Source organism: Acanthisitta chloris, unplaced genomic scaffold (assembly GCF_000695815.1).
Source record: "Acanthisitta chloris isolate BGI_N310 unplaced genomic scaffold, ASM69581v1 scaffold7110, whole genome shotgun sequence".
NCBI lineage: Eukaryota > Metazoa > Chordata > Aves > Passeriformes > Acanthisittidae > Acanthisitta > Acanthisitta chloris.
The window spans coordinates 33,285-56,109 of NW_008651026.1; the positions used below are offsets into that span (position 1 = coordinate 33,285).

Here is a 22,825-nt window from a genome sequence, read left to right on the forward strand (position 1 = left end):
ACAGAAGAGAGACATGCTCTGTTTTAATTTTGGCAAATAGCATAATTCCATCAGTTTAGATTTGGCATTTGAGATGAGGAAATTGCTGGTTTAACGGTTGGTATCTTCTTAGGACATGTAACTCTTCTCTCTCTTTTTTCTTTTTTTTTTTTTTTTTTTTTTTTTTTTTTTTTTTTTTTTTTTTTTTTTTTTTTTTTTTTTTTTTTTTTTTTTTTTTTTTTTTTTTTTTTTCTGCCATCATCTTTCTTAACAAGAAAAATACTTATTGTTTCTCTGTGGCTGTTGTGTGAAAGGTGAAGGCAAAGTGGAACACAGTTCTCTGTTGTCCCTGGAGGTGATTTCCTTGGTTAAGCAACTAGTTCCTTTCTTGAATTTGGAGTTTTTAAGAGGCTTCCTGCCATGTGATTAATAAAGACACTAATAACTTCAAGAAATTTGACTTGCTCCAGTTGTTGAAAATAGAAGGAAATGGGATTCTTAAGGTTCTCAAGTATATGCTGTAACAGTTTCTAAATCCCTCTGGTCTGCCAAAGCTGTTTAATACAGCCAGGAACTGATCCAAAACTTAAGTTTGGATGAGTAAAAGAAGAAAGCATGTCTGCCATGTAAAGACAGGATGCTTATGCTGTTTTCCCTCTATGTATAAATGTGTATTGGTGAAAGGCAGGTTTGGGTTTTTCATTGTTATTTCTATTATTTATCGATCTATTTATTTATTTGTATGTACAAGTAGTTTCTGCTGTGTTTCTCAGAATCCTGTAATTTCAAGTTGCAATTTTGTACTTTTAAGAAGATGTCAGCAATTGTTTTAAGTCAATGAATTGAAATCAAATGTAGCCAGCTGTTTTGACTGGGCAACTTCAGCATGCAAGGTGAATATTAGTAGAAAACTATGAAAGTCAAATATTTGGAAAACTATGGTGAAGGGAATGTGAGCTCCTAGGTGTAAAGCACTTTGAATATTTATGGAAGAAAGTAGTCATGTCTTCTTGTTGGATTTCGTAGACACAGGTAGACAGTCAGAAAGTCTTAAGAACATGAAATAAAGTGGAAAATTGATTGGGGGGGTGATTTTGCAACAAATTTCTTAAAATACCATGGTTGTGTAGCTCATGAATAAACAGGGTGTTCTAGTGCTTTTGGATATAGAAACTAGTTTGTGCGTTTTTCTTTGCCTTTTTGTCCATGTCTGAATTCTGGTTGGGATGATTCTGAATATTTTCATTGACATGAGGAGGCATTCTAGTGAGTGGGGAAACGCTGTCATGTAGCATTTTCAGGTACTACTGATGTATTGCTGGTTTGATCAAATTGAATATGCAAAGTGCAGCACCACTTCATCCTGGATTGAATACATGGATGTGTATGAGGACAGTACCTAAAGATGAATTTCAGTATTTTGAAAGTTGTGTAGAGTCCTCTGGTTATTGTTTCTGATGCTCACTAATACTGCTTCTGATGACAAAGGGGGCACATGAACTCATATCCTGTATAGTTTAAAAAGGAACTAAAACCAGCCAAATGCTACTAGATTTTTGTTGTTGTTGTTGGAAGTGTGGAATTATGAATGTGTCAGATCATTCCTCCCCTCTTCACAACTGTATGCTTTCTTGATAGAATGCTATGCATACAGGATCTTGCATTTACAAATCTGAGCTAATGTTTTAAGAACATTGCTATGGAGAGTCATTTTTCTCTGAGTCAGCTTCATAACACCGTTCTCTCTATTCCAGAGAGCAAAATTAACTAATTTTAAGTCCTGGCTCTGGCTTAAAATGCAGGAAAGGAGGACAGAGAGGATCAGTGCATCTCTAAGATAAATAAAAGCAAGATCAGTTAAGATCATGAGATTTTTGAGTCTTTTCTTTCTTCACTCTTAAAAGCAAAAGCAGCTTACAATCAGTACAAGTTAATTTAGGTGTGGAACTCGTGGGCAATTTTGCCTTAAATTGCTGAGTATAATGAAGTGTCACTTGTTGGCACAAGATTTTGTTGTGCTTGAGTCCCACGCAGTTTTGGTACAGTCTCAGTACACTTTGTCTGTCATAAAGATGTCCTACTTTGTTTAATATATTGATCTGGGTTTTTTTTCAGCTTCCCTTATGATTCTAATCTGTCTAGTCCAGACCTCAAGAAATAGTGCAAGTCCTACAAGCTTAGAAAGTGCAAGGAGGTTGAATATAAGCAATGCAGGAATTATTTTGATTTTAATAAGCTTTAATGAAATTAAAGGAATACAGCTTAAGTTACTATATGAAAATGTTTGAAATGGAAGAAAAAAATGCACATCCAATTTTTTTTTTTTTCTGGAGCCAGCCAGTGTGTCAGTGACATGCTTATCATATGTTTTGTTCAAAAATCAGAACAAAACATAAAACTTGCATCCCTTACAATCAACAAGAATTATTTGTAACCAATATATTTTAAATCTTTTGTCAGGGATTTGTCAGGTTAAACAGTCTCCTTCAAGATTCAATTCTTTTTCTGGTACTTATTTTTTCTGCAGTGTTTGCTAATAAAACCAGAGGATTTGCCTGAAGGGAATTTTCCTTATATTCAAATGCACATGTAAATTTGCTTTTGCCTAGACATCGTTCTTTTTATTAAATGAAGGAGCCTCATTCTTTGCTGAGAGAAACAAAAACACCCTGTTAAAGTTGGGGTCCCTGTCACTTTTACTAGCTGAAAGAACCTTGGGCCCCAAATGTCTTTGCTTCTTGTAACTGACTTTTCTATTATTGCTTGTGTTGGTAATAGAATTATTTTGTCACATCTTGCTTTTCCTTCATCTAACACCGTGGTAGTTCCACATGTCATGTCGTTCTGTAGTAAGAACCAGAGGATATGAGCCAAAACTCATTTCTTTCTTATTTTCCAGCCTGTCCTTTCTTTAATCTGTTTCAAAGGTAGATCCATGCAGTTAAGCTTGTGCTGTGTCTCAACTTTTATATCTTAGTTTAAAAGAAACTGGAAGAAAGATATTAAAATATAAGAAGGAGGGGCTATAGGAAATCCAGCTCCTGAAAATACTGAAACTGGCTCTGAGCGTGGCTGTTGTGAGGACAGGTCTCACATCCTGGCTAGAGCTGAAAATGGACCAGATTTCAAATTGCTTTTGAACATAATCATTCCCTGTCTTTACTACAACACGTTTATCCTGTCTGAGAGGGGTGGTGGAGCTGTTTAGTTTGTAATGTTTTGAAGTAGGACCTGTTTTTCGAGTTCTTCTGGTAAATAACATCTAGCATACTTCTAAAATAGCTAAAAAGAAAGGCTTCTCTGTCTATTGATCAATTAAGACATGAAAAAACTTGCTGCTTTCTAGGTCTTTGCTTTTAAGATCAGATATTGAAAGTTGTGAATGGATGTAAGTAAATTTATTTACCAATGAAATGAAATTCCTAAGTCTGAATCAAGTTTGAGGATAAATATACAAATCAGTTACACCACGGAAAAGGAGTTGGTACATGTAAAAACACAAGAAATGAAAGTAGATTCTGACTATTGTCATAGGTATCACCCATGTATTTCCTATTAGAGAGCTGAAACTCTGTATTTTCAGTGTATCTGAATTAATGTATCAGTTCGATATTCTGCTGAAGGAATTTTTACCATTTTATCCAAAATGACTTTCTATTCAGTGCACAATGCAATGTTTATTTTCAAATTATACTTTGTCTATTAGATTTTTACACTTTAGTGATGTGTGTTCTCTCTAATTTAGTGCATTTGGCATCTACAGTATCAAGGAAATGAATCACTAGCTTCGTTTGGAAAGATGAAAAGGAGGAGAAAGTAATACTGTCTTTATTTTTCTGATTTTAGGGTCTACTTACAGTGTGCTGTCCATAATGCCTTCTGACTCTGAAAGCAGCAGTTCCCTGAGCAGCATTGGTGAGTAAAGTATTAACAGACCAACGAATGAGTGTGTCTTTTGGGAACTGGGAAAACACATTTTTAAGGTTGCCTTTAGGAAGGGTAAAGGGATATCTGGTCACAAAATCCAAGAAGCTGAACTAGACGATGTAGCCATCCATCTTCACCAGGAAACAGTGTACTTGTTCTGTGAAGTGCAAGCTAAGCCTTTTCTTGGCTGGCTGCAGTTGTTGCTGGTGGAACTTGTTACATTTGGATACTTACATGATGTAACTACACTTTGAGTTACTGAGTAAAAGCATGTAAAATTGGCAACCTTAAGTCTGTGCATATGAAAAGATACGTAGGCATGAGTATGCCTGTGTATGTGTTTATGTAGATGTGAAAATTGCAGGCAAAGTCCAAAGCATCATAGAAATTATAAATTATGTTAGCCAAGGCCGTAGCTTTTAAACTTTTAAAAGTGGCTGCAAGCTGTAGCGTATTTTTTTCCTACATGCAGTTAATTGCTTCATTTTCTCTGTTATTAAAATCACTGGGAAAGACAATGTATTTTAAAAAAATAGAGGTAAAAGAAACATTATTAGAGGTGGTTTTTTCCACAAGATGCTCTTGGAACAGCTTTATTAGCTGTGAGATTTCATCTTCTTTGGTTATACAAATGCATTCTATTGTGAAATCCATGTAAAAGTCATTTGCCCTGGACAGGGAATTCAGGCTCTTGCGCATTTAAAGTTTCAATCCTGTGTAAGGCATCTGTAGACTTCCCTGACAGTACCAGGCAAGTCAGTTGTCTGTTTAAGGATGTGGGTAGACATCTGTTGCAGTCATTGAGTTGAACTTTTAACTCCAGCATGCAGGAACAAGATTTTAGGGTTGACTGAACTATTTGTTGAAAATACAGGAAGCTGTGAATGTTAGTTTGACTTTTATCAAGATCACACTTGTATGCTATTACCTGAAGGAAGGGTAGATTTAATTTGCTATGAATATATTTGGGCTGGAAGTAGGAAGAAAAAAGTTCCTAAATTTTTAGGCCAATCAGACTCAAAAAGAAGCCTTCCAAAGAAAGTTCTTCAGAGGTGAATCCAGTAAGTTAGTGGGATAATTGGACAAATTTATGGCTGACATAGCAGAAATGCAGGTGGTCCTTTCTAGTTCTGTGTTCCTGATTTTTAAAAAGTAAAAGTATATTTAAACCTCTTTTTTGCTCTGCAAGTTCCTTCCCACCTATTTTGTTTGTGTTTTAAGATACTGAATTTCATACTGAAGTACGATCTGTGTACTTGGCATAAAGGGTTGTCATCAGAATTGTTTTATGCCTTTGGAGTGTGCAGTGATCTAAGTTATTTATAACCAGAAAATTAAGTGCCCTGCTGTTAAACAAAACTTTCCATCTACTACTCTCCATAGTTTTGTTTAATTCAAATGATTCATGTGAGTTAGGCATTTAATAAATTAATAGCCAGGGGAATTCTTTGTTTGAAGCTGGCATGTTTATTTTATGGTATGGTTGTAGACTTGTGATTAATGAATGTGATTTTTTTCCCCCCCAACCATTTTTCCACCCTCACATCTTGTTCTACAAGACGTAATATTTTTCATGTGATCTAATATCAATTTAAAAAATTGCTTAATAGCAATGTATCCTAATAGATGTGTTTGCAAGTCACTTCCAAGCCACAGTGAGATTATTTTAATACTGACTGATTTATTGAATGACAAACCATCATAACTGAAACTGTTTGCATGCCAGCTCCCTGTAGGCTTCGTGTGATAACTTTGAATGGAATCCCCACAAATAGTGAGGTGTTATAGCATTTCAGGAGTGTCACATACATCTTCCCTTACTCTGTCCCGATCACAGTAAAATAATTTTCACAAGGGTAGTTCTCTGTGGTGGAAATGGTAATTTTAGCCTGTGGAATGAATGCATCAGTGAAAAAAGGTAAACAGCTCATGGTTTGGAAACAATGTAAGGTTTAGAATATGTTCAGTTTGACACTGATAATTGTATGTACTCACACAGGTATGTAAATGAATATCTTCATTTCCCCATCCACATGGATCTTTCTTGCAGGGCAGATAAGGGTTCTTTTTTTGTTATTCCTGAGTTCAAAACATTGCTTTCAATTAATACCTTACTTGTGTTTGTCAGGCAGCTCAGAATCACATTTGCACATCTGACCTTTCAGGACAGATGAGAAAGGTATTGGGCCCACTAATTATGCCCAGATAAATCATCAGAGGTAGTCTTAGCATCATCTAATTAGGAGAGATACTGCAATCTTTTATTTGTAGTCTTTGGACTCCATAGTTCATAAATGTTAACTAAAGAATAGTATGTCCATGCACTTCATCTTTTCTTCCAAACCTTAATTACCCTAGCTATTGCTGGAGATGATTTCTGCTACCTGCATTCTTAATTGTATGATCTTTTTCTGAAATACTTCAAGTGAGCCAGGAAGTTGTGAAATGGAGATGATGTTATTTGTTTTACAGCTATCCTGGGTTTCTGAGTTAATTTATGAATCTGATGTATATAACAATGGGCTTATTTTTCAGAAAAAGACCCTCAGGTCACTAAGATAATTGTTCTGAAAAGATAGTTCTGAGAAAACATGGGTTCAATCTCAGTGAAATAGATAAAGCATGGTATTAGGATTTGGAAAAGAGGAGGGAAAGATGGGGCAACATAGTTTCATCACATCTTGGGTATATTTGCAGTTCCAGTTCTCATTGAAAGAAAAGAGTGCAACGAGCATGGAGAGCAGCAGCATAGATGAGCACTTATCAAACAGCTTCTCCATGGGGAACAGATGGGTGTGCTGGGGTTCTCGCTGTCGTCAGTAGTGTCATAGTCAAGATAAGAGGAGAGCAAGGAGTGGTGTAACTGGCATAATGTGACTCAGAGGTGAGCTTAAGGCAAGTCTGTTCTCAGTACTGTGTTGTCATCCAAGCTTTTTTTCCCTTTCCCTGCCTAGATGGGCTTGCAGGGCATGAGGGATGCAACAAGAATGAACTTCCATTCTCATGTGCATGTGGAAGCCAGTTTTCCCACCTGTGTAGCAGCAGGTTAGCAGTAATGGAAGAAAAACTCCTTTGTAGGTGTGTCTTCCTTTTTTCATATGTATCTGTATGTAAATAAAAATGCAGAGTGAGAGCAGGTTTTTCCTGTGTGTTTTCCTCGCTGTTCACAATTAATTTAGATGACAGTGTTTTCTTTTTTCTCTTATGCTTACTTGATTTTCTTTCCTATGTGTTAATAAAGTTCATGCTGTACATGTAAAATGGTTTTGATGGTATGGAGAGCAAATATTAATTGTTTATGTGCAAAAGAGATACGATATAAGCTGCTGTAATGGTGTAATACCACTGTTGTCCTTCAGTCCCACCTTCTTCCCCCCAAAGGAACAAATCCTCCTGAAATTGTCACAGTTTTTCTCTGTATTTCTTTTCTCTTGGCTAATGACAAAGACTTTTGTGTGTAAATAGAAGCATCCTTCATCTGCCCACTCCCTGTGCCCAGCAAACTCTCTGAATGGATCTACAATCCTGTGTCACTGACATCAGAATAATTATTTATGGAGATTTGGTGCCTGTCGTGCCAAGCACGGAACAACAGTGTCACTTAGGTATTGGATAGAAACCAGTAGCACAGTTCTATGTGACAATCCCTGGCTAGTCTCCCACATGACTGGTCATGATAATGAAGAGGATTAGAACACAGATTGAAGACTGCCTATTTAAAAATAAAATTTAAAAAAAGTGCCAGTTTGTACAATGCATTTAGTCATTTGACATTTGATGCCGTGACAAGATTTTGGTTTCTAAAATGGAGCCATTTTTTTAACCTATCTTTGTACTATAATGAAGCTTCTGACTTTTCTTGTAGTGCTTTAAAATTATGGTTTTCCTTCCCCTCCTTGATGCACAGATGTTTGGGTTGGTTTGGGTTTTCATTTGGTTTGTTTTGTTGTGGTTTAAGACATGTTGTTCAATGGAACCCAGCAGCTTGCATACAGGAGACAGGCTATGGCTCTGAGGTGATCTACCATAATAGATTTTCATTATGAGTTTTTAACAGAAAGGCATTGCATACCCTTCCATTCTTTGCAAATATGCTGAGTTCCTAATGAGGATTATTGGAATGAAAAAGACCTTCCATCTTCTCACATATATAAGCTTTTTTCCACAGCCAGATCTCTTTGCATTGTTTCGGTTACAGCTGTCAGTCTTGTATCCTCTGCAGTCCACATTGCGTATTATCACCTTTATCTTTTAACTTTTGGCAGACTATTACCTTTCCAGTTGTTCAGTTCTTTGCAAATGGGATCACTTTTTCATCGTAAGTGTTTTTTCTTACTCTTCTCTTTCATATCACTGTACTATATTTTTCCTGTGAGAATTTAGATAGAATAATAGAACAGCTTGAGTTGCAAGGGATGTTAAAGATCATCTAGTTTCAACCCCCCTGCTATGGACATAGCAGTCTGTGACAAACCCCACTGTTGGCTCTACAATTTAATGGTTTGGGTTTTTTTTCAGCCATCAGGTGATCACATACTTGTCTCCACCAAGCTTGTCCAGCTTCAGCTGACAGTATTTCCTTGCTTAACATTTTGTTAGCTTATCAGCCTGACAGGCTATTTACAGATAGTTTTTCACTAATTGCAATTCAAGTTGCATAATCTGAGGGCCTTAATTCTTACTCCAAAGCAAACATCGCCCCCCTCCCATCAGATTCCTTCCCAACAATGTCAAGTCTTTCATTGCCCATTTTCACATGGCCTGTTTTGACAAGCATTCTTTTATGTTGTTGTGATTTCAGTTTATTGCTTCATACTTTCTACAGCTGTATATAACAAAGTAATTGTTTTCACTATTCACAAAAAGTGTTCAATTGCAGGTGTGGCTTATGATGCTATTTCAGTCAAAGATGAACACTTGGTCCTTGTGTGAAGGAGTTACTTATTTCCCCCCCGACAGCCTATAGCAATCTCTCATTGTATTTCTTGCTTTTTTTTTTTTTTTGATAACTCAAAGTTTATATTTGCTAAAGTTACCTCACCAGTTAACATATACTGACAGAAGAACAAATGACAATATTACACTTGCTGAAAGGCCATGAATGAATGAGAAAAGGTGCTAGAACACTACCAGTACACTACATCAGAATCCTATTGTGTAGGGCAGTAATTGCCTTCCACATTCCACCTCCTCACCAATCAGTCTCTCTATTTAGAAGCCAATTTTCTGTAAAATTTGGTCTCAGTGATTGAGTTAAGCCTCTTGTGTAGGTTTATTTCCTACGTAGTATTATTTTACTTCGATCTGAATAGTAGCTGTTTAGTTTACTGGAAACAAGAACTATAACTTAGGAAATAAACACACTCTTCCACACACTTAAAGGAACTTACCTCTCTTATTTCACTCTGTTCATGAATCATGTAGCTATTTCTAGGATTGATCCTTAATCTCTTCAGCTAATTTTCAGGGTGTTTGTTAATAACCACCTCCTAAAGTAATATGCTCTCTGAGTAGCTTTACCATATTATCCCTGTCTTTGGTGTCCATTTTCAGGCAGCTATGGTTTGACATCCGTGGTGCACTGGGTTCCCTCAACTCTGTCCCTTCCAGAGTGAGTACTCAGTGGAGAATTACTCAGTGGAGGTCATGCCCTGTTTCAAAAAAAGCAACAGTAACAATAAAAAAGTTAACTTTGTTCTACTGATGCAGTCTTGGGCGATAGGGTTTTTGTGGTGACAGAGCCACTAATGAATAGCTGACCACTTCATGGTATTTTGCTTGCTATAGTATCTTCTTGACATTGGGCAGTTCGCTGGAGGAATTTCTGAAGATTTGGTTGGTCAGTAATGGTTTGAATGGAAATACAGTGTATGTGAATACCCATATCCTGCACTTCAGGCAGCACCTCTGGAACGTGGTGTCTTTCATTACTCCCTGAAGCCCTTTATCAGTCTATGCAGTTAGGAAATCCTTTTTTTGGCCACAGTTTTCTTTTGGGGCTGTAGTTGACCTAATGCTCACAACTTCTGCAGAAGATGTGAAGGACCAAGCACTGGAGGAATCTCATCCCCTTGGTTGGTGTGCAGTGGTTGACCATAGTCACTGTCCCCCTTGGGTTCAGACTGGACACTCTTGTGAAGGTTATGCCTTCAGCCTGCAGTTGTAAACCTGACAGATGTAGGATCTGAGACAGGGAGCTACCATATATTCAAACCTAGAAGCATCAGTTGTATTTTTGCTGGTTTGCAGTAACAGATTTTACTCTCTGTTGTATTTTAGCTCAGCAAAATTCTGCAAAGACATTTTGAATTGATTTATCTGCCCTTTGCCACCCCTTTTTCTATTTTTGAGTATTAGGTTGTAGATTTTCTTTCATGTTGATCTTTCTAGAACCACTGTAAAGTGCTTTCTATAAAGACTTAAACTTACTGAAATTGAAGGTTTGTTTTAGATGCTGGTGGCTTTGTTTAGCTTGTTATATTCTGCATTAAAACAATATACTGAAGTGCTATCCATTCTTTTGTTCTTGCATGTTACATGATCCTCAATGCTTTCATAACCTATTAGGTTTTCTGTCTCTCAGATGAAACTATTTCCACAGTTCATTATTTTACCTTTCAGTTTCCTTTCCTCAGTGTACTGCTGCTTGTTTTGACTATTGTTTTATTTTAACTGCATGCAATTTTGTTTTGTGCTCTCTGCTGCTTCAAGACCACTTCAAAATACAGACTTCAAGAAAGGTATCTAAATGATTATTTCTGATACTCAGTCTTGTTCTAGTCCTCATAAATTATTGAATGAAAGTAAATATTTTAGAATGGATTTTCCTGCAGCAGGCATAAGGCCTTACTCCCCATCCTTTCCCTAGGTTGGGGAGAAGCCCTGTTGATCATGCTTTGCAGTATATCTTGCAAGTATTTTTTAACATTGTCTGTCCTGATTTACTGGGCCATAAAGAAATAATATTCTGAACATCCCTGTTAATTTTATTTTTTGTGAAGGAAAACAGTGAAAAAGGTTTGACTGTACAATCAGTAGTCTCCTGTTTGTTTTCAAGCAAAAAATGACACAAATTTATAACATGAGTTTTAAAAATTATCAGGCATTCTGTTAGCCTGTGACAGATTGTCTTTTGAATTCGTTGAATCTGTCATACAAGTGTATTTCTCAAAGACTAATGAGTCGATTATAACTCAAAATATTTTAATGGTATTTCTTATAAGTAGCTGTTTGTGCATTGGTACCCATTTTCCCACCTCAACATTATATTCATTTGGCATTGTGGTACATCTTGGTCAGGTTAACGAGTTTTCCAGTTCTGATTCTCTTGAAATGTTCTTTTGTTCTTCAAAAAATATGCTACCCCATCCCCAAATATGAAGCTAAGCAGTAGTTTCTGTGTGGACATATCTCTTCAGTCATTGTCGATTAGAGTAATCAAGAATTGTATTTGGCATATGCTACAGTAAAGGATCTTTGTGGTTTCTATCAAGTCCAGAATTTGGACTATAATATGGAAGATATGATTGCTCCAGCATCTGTTTTTAAGACTTTTCTTTTATACAACATATGGTGGAAATCCTGCAAAATCTTAGTTTAGATGAAGTGCACGCTCAGGGCTTAATGCATTTACTGCATTATGGGCAAAGTGCATTCTCCCCACACGATGCATCCCTGCTCTTGGCTCTTTCAGGAGCTGGTGGAGCACTGCTTACCTGGAGCATGGCCAGGTGACTCCATACGGTTGAGTTCTCAGAGCCCAAGTGCAGCTTGCATCAAAAATGAGTTGTGAGGCTCACCAAAGCAGATGAATGAGTTGCACTTGGCAAGATATGCAATAAATGCCTTTTCAGAAGTCCAGGTTGTCTGTGAAAATAGGTGAGTTACTGGAAAGTGGCATAATATGGCTAATGGAGATTTAGCCTTTAGGCTTTTATGTTTTAAGACCAGTTTGACTTGTTAAAGTGCAGAAAGGAAGTACTTTTGTGTAAAATTTGCAGTCAGATGGAAAAAGAATACAAAGCTGGAATCACAAGTCACTTTGCTTCTTCTGCATCAGATGTCAGCTGCACTAAAAGGATTTTAGCATTCAGCTATAAAGGCTCCTTTAAAGGAAATGAAGAATACTGATTATTTCTGATGAAAGAGGAGTTAACTGAAGGTGTATGTTTGATTTTAAGCATCCAGAAATCTGATTTAATCTTTGAGACCTTTTGTACAATTATTGAAAATGTAAAGTTGTTAGTAAACCGAGCAAAGATAAACTTTTTGGACTTCTTTTTGAGGGTAAGAGTGGGAAGAAGTGTACCATATTGATCTGTGTTTTTACAGCACTTAATAGGCATACATCTCTTGGCTGGTATTATCCATCAACAGTGTTATGGCATTTGAGATGAAAGTATTTGTTGATGTTCTTGTTAAAATTGACAAGTTAATGAAAAATAACCTTTCCTGGTACTAAGACAAGTGGCTTCACATTAGTGAGGAAAGCTTCTTTCCTAAGGCTAATTAGCCTGTCTTTATTTAAAGCAGACTTTTCTTGCTTGGCACAGTGTTTGGACTGTGTGCACAAATGTTCTCCTTGCCTGAAGAAGATTGTCATTAAGATGCTGTCAAAGCTGCGGGGGGAGAAAGAGGTAGAGGAGCAGAGGTATATATCTGGCCTGCTTTTACTATGTTTAAAGATTCCCAGGGCAGCCAGTGCTTGTGCAGGACTTGCTTAGCAGACATTGTCCATGGGACTGCTGCTGGGGTTAATGCTGATATTAGTGCTGGACTGCTGGTAATCCAATGCCCTTTTGTCCATGTAAAGCACACCAGCCTTCCTGATTTATCTCCTCCTTCATCTTGACCTCTCGCATCCTGTTCATCTGTTTTGCTTGCAAGCAGTCCCAAAATGACAAAAGCTTTTGAACTTCTCTGTAAGGATGAGAAGGGGATTTTTGCACTGACACACATACTCTGACTTGTCAGCTCAAATGGGATGATGATGTGCAGTTGCCACTGAATTTACCAAAGATCTTGCAGCCTGTCGGTACCTGAATTTGGTTTCTCTGCTTTTACTTTTTATCTTCTTTATGAAATTCTCTGCTTATTGGTATGTCCAAAGTATTCCAAATGGATACATATTCTGGCTTTTTTTCCCAGTCAATTTCCCCATTTAATCCTTATACAGGGAGCCTAGGACAGTGTATTTGTATTATTACTGGTTTCTATATAAACTTGCCATAACAATTATGTAGAATGTTTCTCATTTTAGAAAAAGAAAGGATAATTGCATTTTAGAAGTGTGAAATCCTTAGTTTTTTTGGTGAAGGGTCTTCATCTGGATGGAGGACTGAAATAAAGTAGTAGGAAAAGTCCAAATGCAGCCTCCATTGAGAATTCTTCTGAGTGATGTGAGTTTGTGTCTTTCTACAGAATGCAGGTCCTTTCTGCAATTTTTTGATTTCTTCAGTTTGTTATCAGAGCATTTACACACATTATTAGATTAAAAGAACAGTTTCTGCTCATAAATTCTCTTTACAGAGTTACAGTAACAGCTGAAAGGAATAAAAACAGGGATCAGATTAGATCCTTCTAGATGCTGTATGTATCATAGCCCTGATGCTGCAGTTATTTTGGCATGGGAACTTTAAAGCACAGGTGGTTCTGTTGAAAAGCTGTAGGGAGTTTTTGCATTCTGCAGTATCTTCCTGAACTGAGTTTAGAGATGAAAAGCCAATCCTTGCAACTAATTAACATTTGATTTAGTGAAATAATTTTGCGTGCAAGTCTTTCTTTGAAAAGACAGTGATCAGAGACCATTATTTTACTATTCTGTCTTTTGTCTCTTAAATAAAATTAAAAATAAAAGCATGATAAAGGTACATCCTAAGAAGTTAATGTATATGTTAGCAACTTGTTTCAGTTCTCTAATTATGCAGACTATTTCTAGAATTTCTCTTTTGGGTAGAAAATATTACTCTGTATGCATTTAGGCCTTTAACATTCAGATCTGTGACTTGTATCTTTAGTCTGAGACACACGTGAGCAGAACTGAATTTACAACTTAATTTTAAATGAGAACTAAAATAACAGTTTAATTCATTGTCAGCATATTATGAAGCAATAGACCAACTCATCTCTCAGGTAGAAGACAACTGCTTTGTATCGGTACATTTGTCTGAGAAGACATTAGACCTCATCATTCAGCTCTGCTATTAGGAAAGCTGCAAATAAATCACACTAAACACTTTAATGTATGACTGCCCCTTAGAGGAAATTTGATGAGTAGTCCAGTTGCAGTGATTGTAATGTGCTTATGCTATCCAATGTTGGTAAAAATGAAGCCTGTTTCTCATGATGTGTGGGCAAGTCAAATCTTTTAACTTCACGTACTGGACTGAAAAGTTGTGACATGTGAAAGTATAGAATTGTATTAAAACTAAATGTAGCATATGGCAGAATAATGTGTCTGTGCTGCTAGATGAAGAAAAAGAGCCCCTGTGCTGTAGTAAGTTGATGTGGATGCAATTTATGCTTCTTTTAGAAGCAGGGACATAGTCCTTTATTGGAAATAACTTTTTATCTATGATTTCTGTGACTGTGGTAGTTTCTGAGGTCTTTGTAATTGTGACTTCAAGCTTGCCTTGCCATTTAGGCAACTTTAAAGTTCATGAGTAAACAAGGAACTTAATCATGCAAACTTAATTTGCAACACAGTGCCTTTCTGATAGCATGAGATCTGACTGGAGTTATTCTTCTGTCAACTCACTGATGACAACTGTGACTTGTTTAATTTTTGTACAGGATTCTGCAACCAAAAATACAGGATTTTAAAATGAGTGAACTTGTTTACTGAAGTTGTATTGTTATTTTGAGGAGTTCTCTCACTGCCAATTATTTATCTCATTGTCAGGTACAACTGGTAAAGCATCATCTCCACCACCTGTAATAGACACAAGACAGATGAGTGAGAAGCTGGAGACTATATTATATCAGCTCCGTCAGGTGACTCGAGAGAGGGATGAGCTGCGCAAGCAACTTGCACTTTCATCTCCTGGATCAACCTTTGATGACTGCAGGTAAACATAAAGGAAATGTAACATTTTCATTTAGTCCTCAGTGTGTTTTCAAATGTCTTGACTCCTGCTTGCCAGTAAAGCATTAAGGATATTGCAGTGTATATATGTTGCTTGTAATCTACTTGCATCCTGGTGATGTGTGTGTGTGTAGGTGACCATGTCCACGTTTCAGAGCTGCCTGTTCAATGCCTATTCCAATTTTCTCCAACAATTTTGCTGTGGGCATGAGGGTAGTAGGGTTCATCTTTATGCTGAAGGCAAGAAAGCAAGCAAGTTGTTTAGGCTTCCTGGGTTTTGTTGTGGAAAGAGAAAGAAAGCAGTGGCTGAAGCATTTGGTGTTTTGAAAGCAGGAGACAAAAAGGAAAATAACTCTGAATACTTGGCTGCATGACAGAAATGAGGAGAGTAGAAATAATCTCAGCTATTCCTATGCTTCTGCAAGGAGAGAGAGGTTTGGATTTCTGTTGAATGGAGTAAGGTTTTGGGTTTTTTTTTTAGAAGTTAAACTTTCTGGTATACATATACTGGGGAACTGTGTAGCATAAATGTGTTGATAGTAAAGAACTCTCCTCCACTGAGAAGCTCTGGGTGCTATAAAATTAAAGTAACGTCTTCAAAGTCAGTTATTGCTCAGCCTCCCTATGTGGCTCATTCTAATTTGAGGTTATGAGGAGGATAGTACTCAGAGAGACTATGACTAAGTTGTAAATAAGGAATTTATTGGGTAGGAAATAGAATTAATTTGTGTTAGCTGCTTAGAGATCTGCTGTATGTGACTGGGTACACTGAACAGGTACTTTTTGCCTGCAGTAAGCACGTGTGAAAATATTTTTGAATCTTGGAAAGCAATTGTCTGTCACTGAATTTGAAGTAAGCACAGAACAGATTTTCTGGGAGGTGTTGCCATGATGCATAGCTTCTCTGAACTTAGATGTTTTATTGTTCTTGTTGTTTGTGTCTGTTACTTAATCAGCTCTATATATATGTGGTCAGGTGGTTAATTAATTTTTTTGTCCTTACGGAATATGGTCAAGATTTGAACCAGTGAACTGGAATTGAAAGAATCTGGGCATTTTATTCACTCCAATAGCTACTCATCTTGACATCCCCTTCTTTCCCCCATGAGTTCTGAGGGTTACTTTAAGAGCATTGTGTTCTGTCTAGTGGTCTTGAAGCATGATAGAGGAAGATTGTCAAATGTCAGCATCTTTTGCATAGCTTCCAGTTACTTACTTATATAGAGGGATTTCTTATTTGAAGTCACTAGAGCTTAGGCATTGAGGATTTTATAGCTCCCAATAATCTTCTGCATAATCCAAGATACTATTAATAAAGTTTTGATGAGCTGTCCTCTAGACTGTCCTAGTTTTCTCTTTATTTGTCAAATCAATCCTTTGCTTTCAGTGTAGGATTTTTATGTGTAGAAAGCATAAATGTTTACAGCTTCAAGAGCAACTCATCAAAATAAACATTGTATTTGGGCAGTTCTTGGACAATGTGTTAGATGGAGAATGCTGGCTCCCAAACAATCAAATATCTGATGAGTGGGAAATGAAGATTATTAGTTGATGTTTTTTCCCTTGAATGTCAAAACAGCTGCTCCTCCCATCCACATCTATGGTTTTTGAAATCTTATTGGTATTTGTTTTGCATTGTTTATTCATATAAAGCTAATCCTTACCCTTCCAAGAGTAAAACCCCAGGCATAGCAAACTGTTAATGCTGAAATGTGGAAGCTGAGAGATCATTATGTGGATAGTGACTTTTACTATCTTGCCTTTATTTTCCTGGCTGTGTGTGCTGTTTTAACTATGGCTGTACCAAACACAGGTGGTGCAGAGGCAAATCCTGACACATCATGAAGGTGTGCTTCAGAGCAGCTGCAGCTCACAACACATGGGTAGTCTGGGCTGTGCTGGCTGCAAAGGTTGTCATTACAAAACCGAGAGCTGTTTTCCAAAGCAAATGTGGACAAAGTCTATAGCAGTGGAAGAACCACAACAGTGGACTGTGATGCAGTGAATCAGATGAACATGTGCCATCCTGCTGGACAGGAGTAGGATTGCTCATGCTGTGCTTGTTGCTTGACAGTGACTATATATGTGCACATGTTGTGGTGATTAAGCAAAGATTTGACCAAATAATTTGTATGCTCAAGTTGAACCATTGCTTCCAAAATAGTAATTGTGATACCTCTTCTTTATGTTAATCATAATTTTCTGTATTTTGTGAGGCATTTTAGCATAAAAATGTAGTGGTCTTGCTTAAGCAAGAGTCAACCACTACATGTGCTTGAATGGACTGTTTTGGTGCAACGGTTTTGAGTTTTGACTTCTGACCAATACTCCTTTCTGTATTCCTGTTTTTCTTGCTGAGACATAGAGCCTTGGAACAGCACTGTGGAACATATGGCCTTGGATATCCATGTGTTTTTTATTTGATGTAGATGAGCTAGAATGCAAGATGTTGCTGATGGCATTGTTTGTCCTTCTTCAATGTATAGGTAGTCTAACTTGTATAGTTACCCACATGGTCACCATATGTTTATAGGTGATTTGTTGGGTTATTTTATGGTGGTGGTGTTATTTGTGGTTTACTGTTCTTTTCAGAATGGTATTAGTGTTGCTTCAGCAATATGTGAAATACACGTGATGGATGTTAGACTTGTAGAACATGTTTCACCATAACTTTGAGACAGATCTAATAGTTCAATATGAAGATGTGTTAATGGGTCTTAGTAAGCTTAATGTTACAACTGAGAGTTAAACTCTGCTTCAATTAATGTTGTCATTTAAGGACTGTGGTGGACAGATGGTGTCTACTTTCAATAATTTTACCCTAAGGTCTGATTTAAATCAATACTTGGGTTTTTAGTGATTCTGTCAAGGGTGTGAACATTTCAAATTGATTTTAACTTACACTAACTAGGTTTATGTTTTAACAGAATAACACTGTGGTAGTTGCAGTGATGTCTGTAATACTGTATGAATAATCTACTACTTCATTTGGCACTCCTAAACAAAGAATTTAAAAGTGCCCTATAAGACATCCCTGTAGATGTGGCTTGAACATTTGGTTACTTTATATTATTTTGACTTCTAATTGTTGGCAATGTCTGTCAGTCAAGGAAGGGGTTTTTGTTTTGTTTTCCCCAGAAACACTTCTCTGAAGAAAGGAGAAAATTGAAGGCTTCATTACTCAGCAACCAAAATTCAAATGGGTTGCCATAACGTACCTCATACCATATACACACACCCCCTGAACGTTTGTGAACCAGATGTGGTTGGCATTTCTTTTTTTATGTATTTTTATTTTTTTAACAACTCTCACCACTGCTGTAGTGTGAAACCATTTTCATTTTGATGTAATTGCCAGCTGCATTTCAGTTCCAGAATCCATGTTGCTGTTTTTGTGTGAAGCAAAAAAAATTCTGATTGCTTTTCAGGCTGCGCTTACAGAGAAGCCATTTGGGAGAGTGTGAGGTGGGAGGGAGGAAGAGTGATCTGTGCAGCAGTGGAGCAAATCTGATACAAGAATGAGCCGAGTTAAATTAGAAAGCAATTATTTTCTTTTGGAGGCTTTGGCTTTTTGTTTTGTTTTTGTTTTTTTCACTGCCTGTGGTGATATCAGAGACCCAGGAGATGACATAGGGACAGCTGTCAGAAGCTTCATTTTGAAACTAGGAGATTCAGTGGTGCAAAAATTCTGTGACTTTATGGAAGAGGAACAGTTCAATTTAGTCTCTTTCAGAAGCTTAGTGCTTCAAAACAAGAAGGCATAATCCTGCTAATTTAGTTTTTAGAGTGCTGTGCAAATTTAATGAATCCTAACCTACAAACAAAGGTATCGTGTATGAGGATGATGCATTTTACACACAATCTGTGTTGGTGAATTGCTTGACAAGGGAGATTAGTTTAGAAAAATTTTCCTCTCACAATCATCCTGATAGACTAAAAGAAATTTGAGTCAAAATCTTTCTTTTGACTGATTTGGCATTCATTTTGTTTAGTTTACTGAAAACTGCTTGTTGGAAATTATATTGTATCAAAGATTCCTAATAATTATTTGAACAAAATTTAGGTTACCTTATGGAAATGTGAAGCAAATTCTGACGTGTTTTCTCATTCATTTATGGTAGCACACAATCAGGCATGTAATTCAGCAGAGTGACTTGGTCAAATTATTTATTTAAATCAATGCTCCATTAGTCAAACTGGTCAAATTTTGCCAGCACAGATGTGCACGTTTGGCATCCCACTGGAAGTCTTTCTCTCAACCCTAATCCTGATTTTCCTAGGAAGCTATAGACAAGGTCCTCCAGCTGCTGCTGAGAAGCTTTTCTTAGCCCAGGTCTCCATGCACCCCAACTGTGGCAGCCTCTTTTCAGCCCCACTCTTACTGCAGCTCTGTGCTTTGTTACCCAGTGTGACGTGGTGGCACAGGAAAGCTGAGTGTGCTGTGATGGAGCTGTTCCAGTATCAAGTGGCAGTTCTGTTCTGTGGTAATACTGCTGCTCAGAAGAGAGGTACATGCACACTCAATAGTATTTTCGGCTGTGTTAATGATCCCATTGTTAGATGTTGACATCTCAGTATAAAAGTAATACAGGTTGGTCAGTGACTTTTTATTTGTGGTTGCATCTTAATGCAAATGGGTTAGTATTTAAATTAAAGCATAATATAGGCTGAGTATCAACAGTTGTGTGATAGGATTTATTTTTTTTATCGGATAGTAATTTCCCAGACTTTACATTGACTTTGGTAGCCAATGTTTGACTTTGGTTTTTTTCCATGCTAGGCCTAGTCCAAAACCAAATCATGATTATGAACGACTGAAGATTCAGTGCATGAAGGCCATGTCAGACCTACAGTCTCTGCAGAATCAACACACCAAGACACTAAAAAGGTGTGAAGAAGCAGCAAAAGAGGCAGATTTTTATCAGTAAGTATTAATAAAGCTGTACAAGGTAAGAATTTACCAGTCTGTGCTAAATCAAAAAGTATTAGAACATGGTAATGAAGTAATTTTTTAATGTTGTTTTTCCACTTTAATTGCAAAATCAATGCTTGTCTACATCAGATAAAACATTTCTGGCTCATTTGAAATGATACAGTATGGATTGCTTGTTTTGCTTTTAGGAATTTGAGATAGAAATCCTTGGATGTCATGATGGGATCAAAAAGGAAAACCTGGTTACTGATTTGAAATGGCAATCTAATAGTTCTACTGTCAGTCTAGAGAGCAGAATGTAATCTGAGAGAATGTAATTTCTTACTCTTTTAATGGATTGTGATAGCTCTCATGAGGATTTGTGTACATTTTAACACAGGTTAAATTCAAATGTTTTTTCCTGCAGAAATTGTTAAAACCCCATGCTTTAAAAAATTTGCATTCCAGAGAATTTATCATTTCCAACAGAATCTGAGTAACAAATAGCAGATTAATGACCTACATCTAAAGATTAGGTGGCTTAATTGTGTGATTATAATTTGTCAAAATGCACTTTTTTAACAGATTGTGCTATTATTTTTAATGCTTTGGGCCATTCTGTGCAGGAAATGTTGATATTTCACTTCATAAGGAAGGAATAAAAAATATCTTAGAATGTAAATTAGTTCTATTCATTGATGTGTGGGGTTTTTTTGCTTGGGTTTTTGTTTTGTTTTTTTAAAATCTGAATAGGGACTTTAAATATTTTACCAGCAAGTGTGAGTTCAGTTAGAATTGTTCTGTTTCAACAATAAAAATACTTGTCAGTGTCTCAAAGTCACACTTGATTTGATCTGCAGTTGTAAAATATATTGAGTTGACTTACCTGCTCTTCTACAGCAGTGGTCTGGTCTAATTTTGGACTGGTACCTTGAATTATAACCTGAACAATAACCTCCTCATGTGGCTCTCAGTTAATTTTTATGTGAGAGTCTTTTTCTTTCAATAATTATGGCTTGTATAATGAAGTTAGGAGGAACCTTCACAGCTTTATACCTGCTTGAATGTAGTTGAAATGTACATGGTGTGTTTTGGTTGGTTGTGAGGGGTTTTCCATAGTTTTGGGGATTTTGTTTGTTTTTAAAACAGTAGCACACAAGGAGATCTTTGTACTTTTCATCTGTGTTTTGGGTAGCTGCTGCTCAGCTGAGGGGCCTGAGAGAAAGTGAAGCTTAGTGGGATCATTCCTATTATCTCCAGGATCATCTTACGTTTCCACTACACCATTTCTGTTTGTCTGCCTGCTTCTAACAGCTATGAAATGGGATTGATGGGTGGCATAAATCCATCATATCTTCTGATACTCTTTAAGACTACTGTGTATTTTCATACTTACATTCCTGTTAGTTTGTAATTTCTTTTCCTGGTGCTTGGAAGGCACATATATGCAGAATTGAGTTAGTTTGACCTGCTTTTTAGGTAGGAAACTCAGGCTTGATATGAATCAGTCCAGGACTTTGTCCTTGCAAATTTGCCGCTAAGAGCATTTTTTTTGGTGTTATGACAGTACATTGCACAGTCGACTGCTGAGTGACCAGTCACAGCTGAAGGAGGACATGGATACCTTGAAGAGGAAAAACACTCAGTTGGTACGAGAACATAATCATCTCCAGCAGTCATGTGAGGAAATGAAAAGGCTTCACGATGAGGATCAGAAAGAGATAACAGACCTGCGCAGTCAGCAGCAACAGGTAAGCCCCAACCTGTGGTATGTGTGCTAGAAGAGATCATGAATTGTTCCTTTAACAAATAAATCTGTGCAGTGTTCCTGCCTTTTATGTCTTACTGATTCTGTAACATCCTCCATACATTTTACAGTACAAGGGGAGAAAATGGCATCTTGATACTAATTGGTTTTCTGTGTCTAGCTGGAAAAACAAATGAGGGATATGGGATCTGAGGGTTATAGGATATGAGGTGGTATTGAGAATTTTGATGCAGAGATGAAGAAGAGTACATGAAGATTCTATATGCATGATATTTTATTTAAGTGGTTGGAGGGGCATGGAAAAACCTAAATTGAAGTTGCAAAGTGGCCAAAAGGACAACTATATTCCTAGGGTATTTTATGGGACAGGGCTAGCTTTGAACTTGCCTGCTATGTTTGTTTTTAGAAAAGAATTAAAATTTAAAAAAAAAAAGAGAGACAATCACTTTGAGAACATTTGAGGGGTTGAGTTTGTTGGTTTTGATTGTGTGTGTGTATGTGTTTTGTTTTTTTGTTTGGTCAGGTTTTTAATCATTCTAGTGACACCGTAAAGGTTAGTGGAATGACTTTAACTATTCAGTTTAAAAACCCTACAGGTTGATGAATGTTTTTGAACTTTCAGGACTGGAAGAGGTGGACATTTCAGAACTTTATATCAGAGGCTGTCTCCAGTTATTGTCACATTCTGAAAATAGAAAAGTCAGAGTAATAGTAAGAAACAAATGATATCAGGTCCATAGTTCACCTATGGAAAACTCTAATCATTTAGTTAGAATCATTACAGTAACAAGTGGAATGGTTAAACAGAGTATCTTGGTTCACTGTGGGTAGGCTGATTCACAGGGCAAACTTGCAAGTCAAACATTAGGTTTCAGAAGCAAAATCTATGCAAACCAAAATAATTATTTGCTAGGTTAGGAGGGGCAAAGGTCAAAGCAAGCTGGGTGTGCTGAATGGGCTTAGGAGGTGGTTGAGGGCTAGGGCAAAGAGGAGTGAGCATGTGTTCTTCCTTCTGATCTGTTTCTCTAACATTGTCTTGTGAATTCTGCTGTGAAGTGGTTTCGTGGCTTGGTTCAGAAGATCGCAGAAATGGTTTGCCATGTACACCTGGACAAATAGCTTAATTTTTCTCTGCCTCGGTTTCCCAGTCTGCAAA

General features: G+C 37.0%; 1 protein-coding gene across 1 annotated transcript in view; it reads left to right on the forward strand.

Annotated features, from left to right (window-relative positions):
* The window catches only part of DLG5 (discs, large homolog 5 (Drosophila)), a gene marked incomplete at its 3' end in the record, with an annotated part of 83,845 nt that overhangs the window by 29,034 nt on the left and 31,986 nt on the right, over positions 1–22,825 (forward strand). The window contains exons 2-4 of the mRNA XM_009071325.1: positions 14,807–14,972; positions 19,770–19,913; positions 21,469–21,652. Of these exons, the coding sequence (XP_009069573.1) occupies positions 14,807–14,972; positions 19,770–19,913; positions 21,469–21,652 (494 nt within the window). The remainder of the gene's footprint in view (positions 1–14,806; positions 14,973–19,769; positions 19,914–21,468; positions 21,653–22,825) is intronic.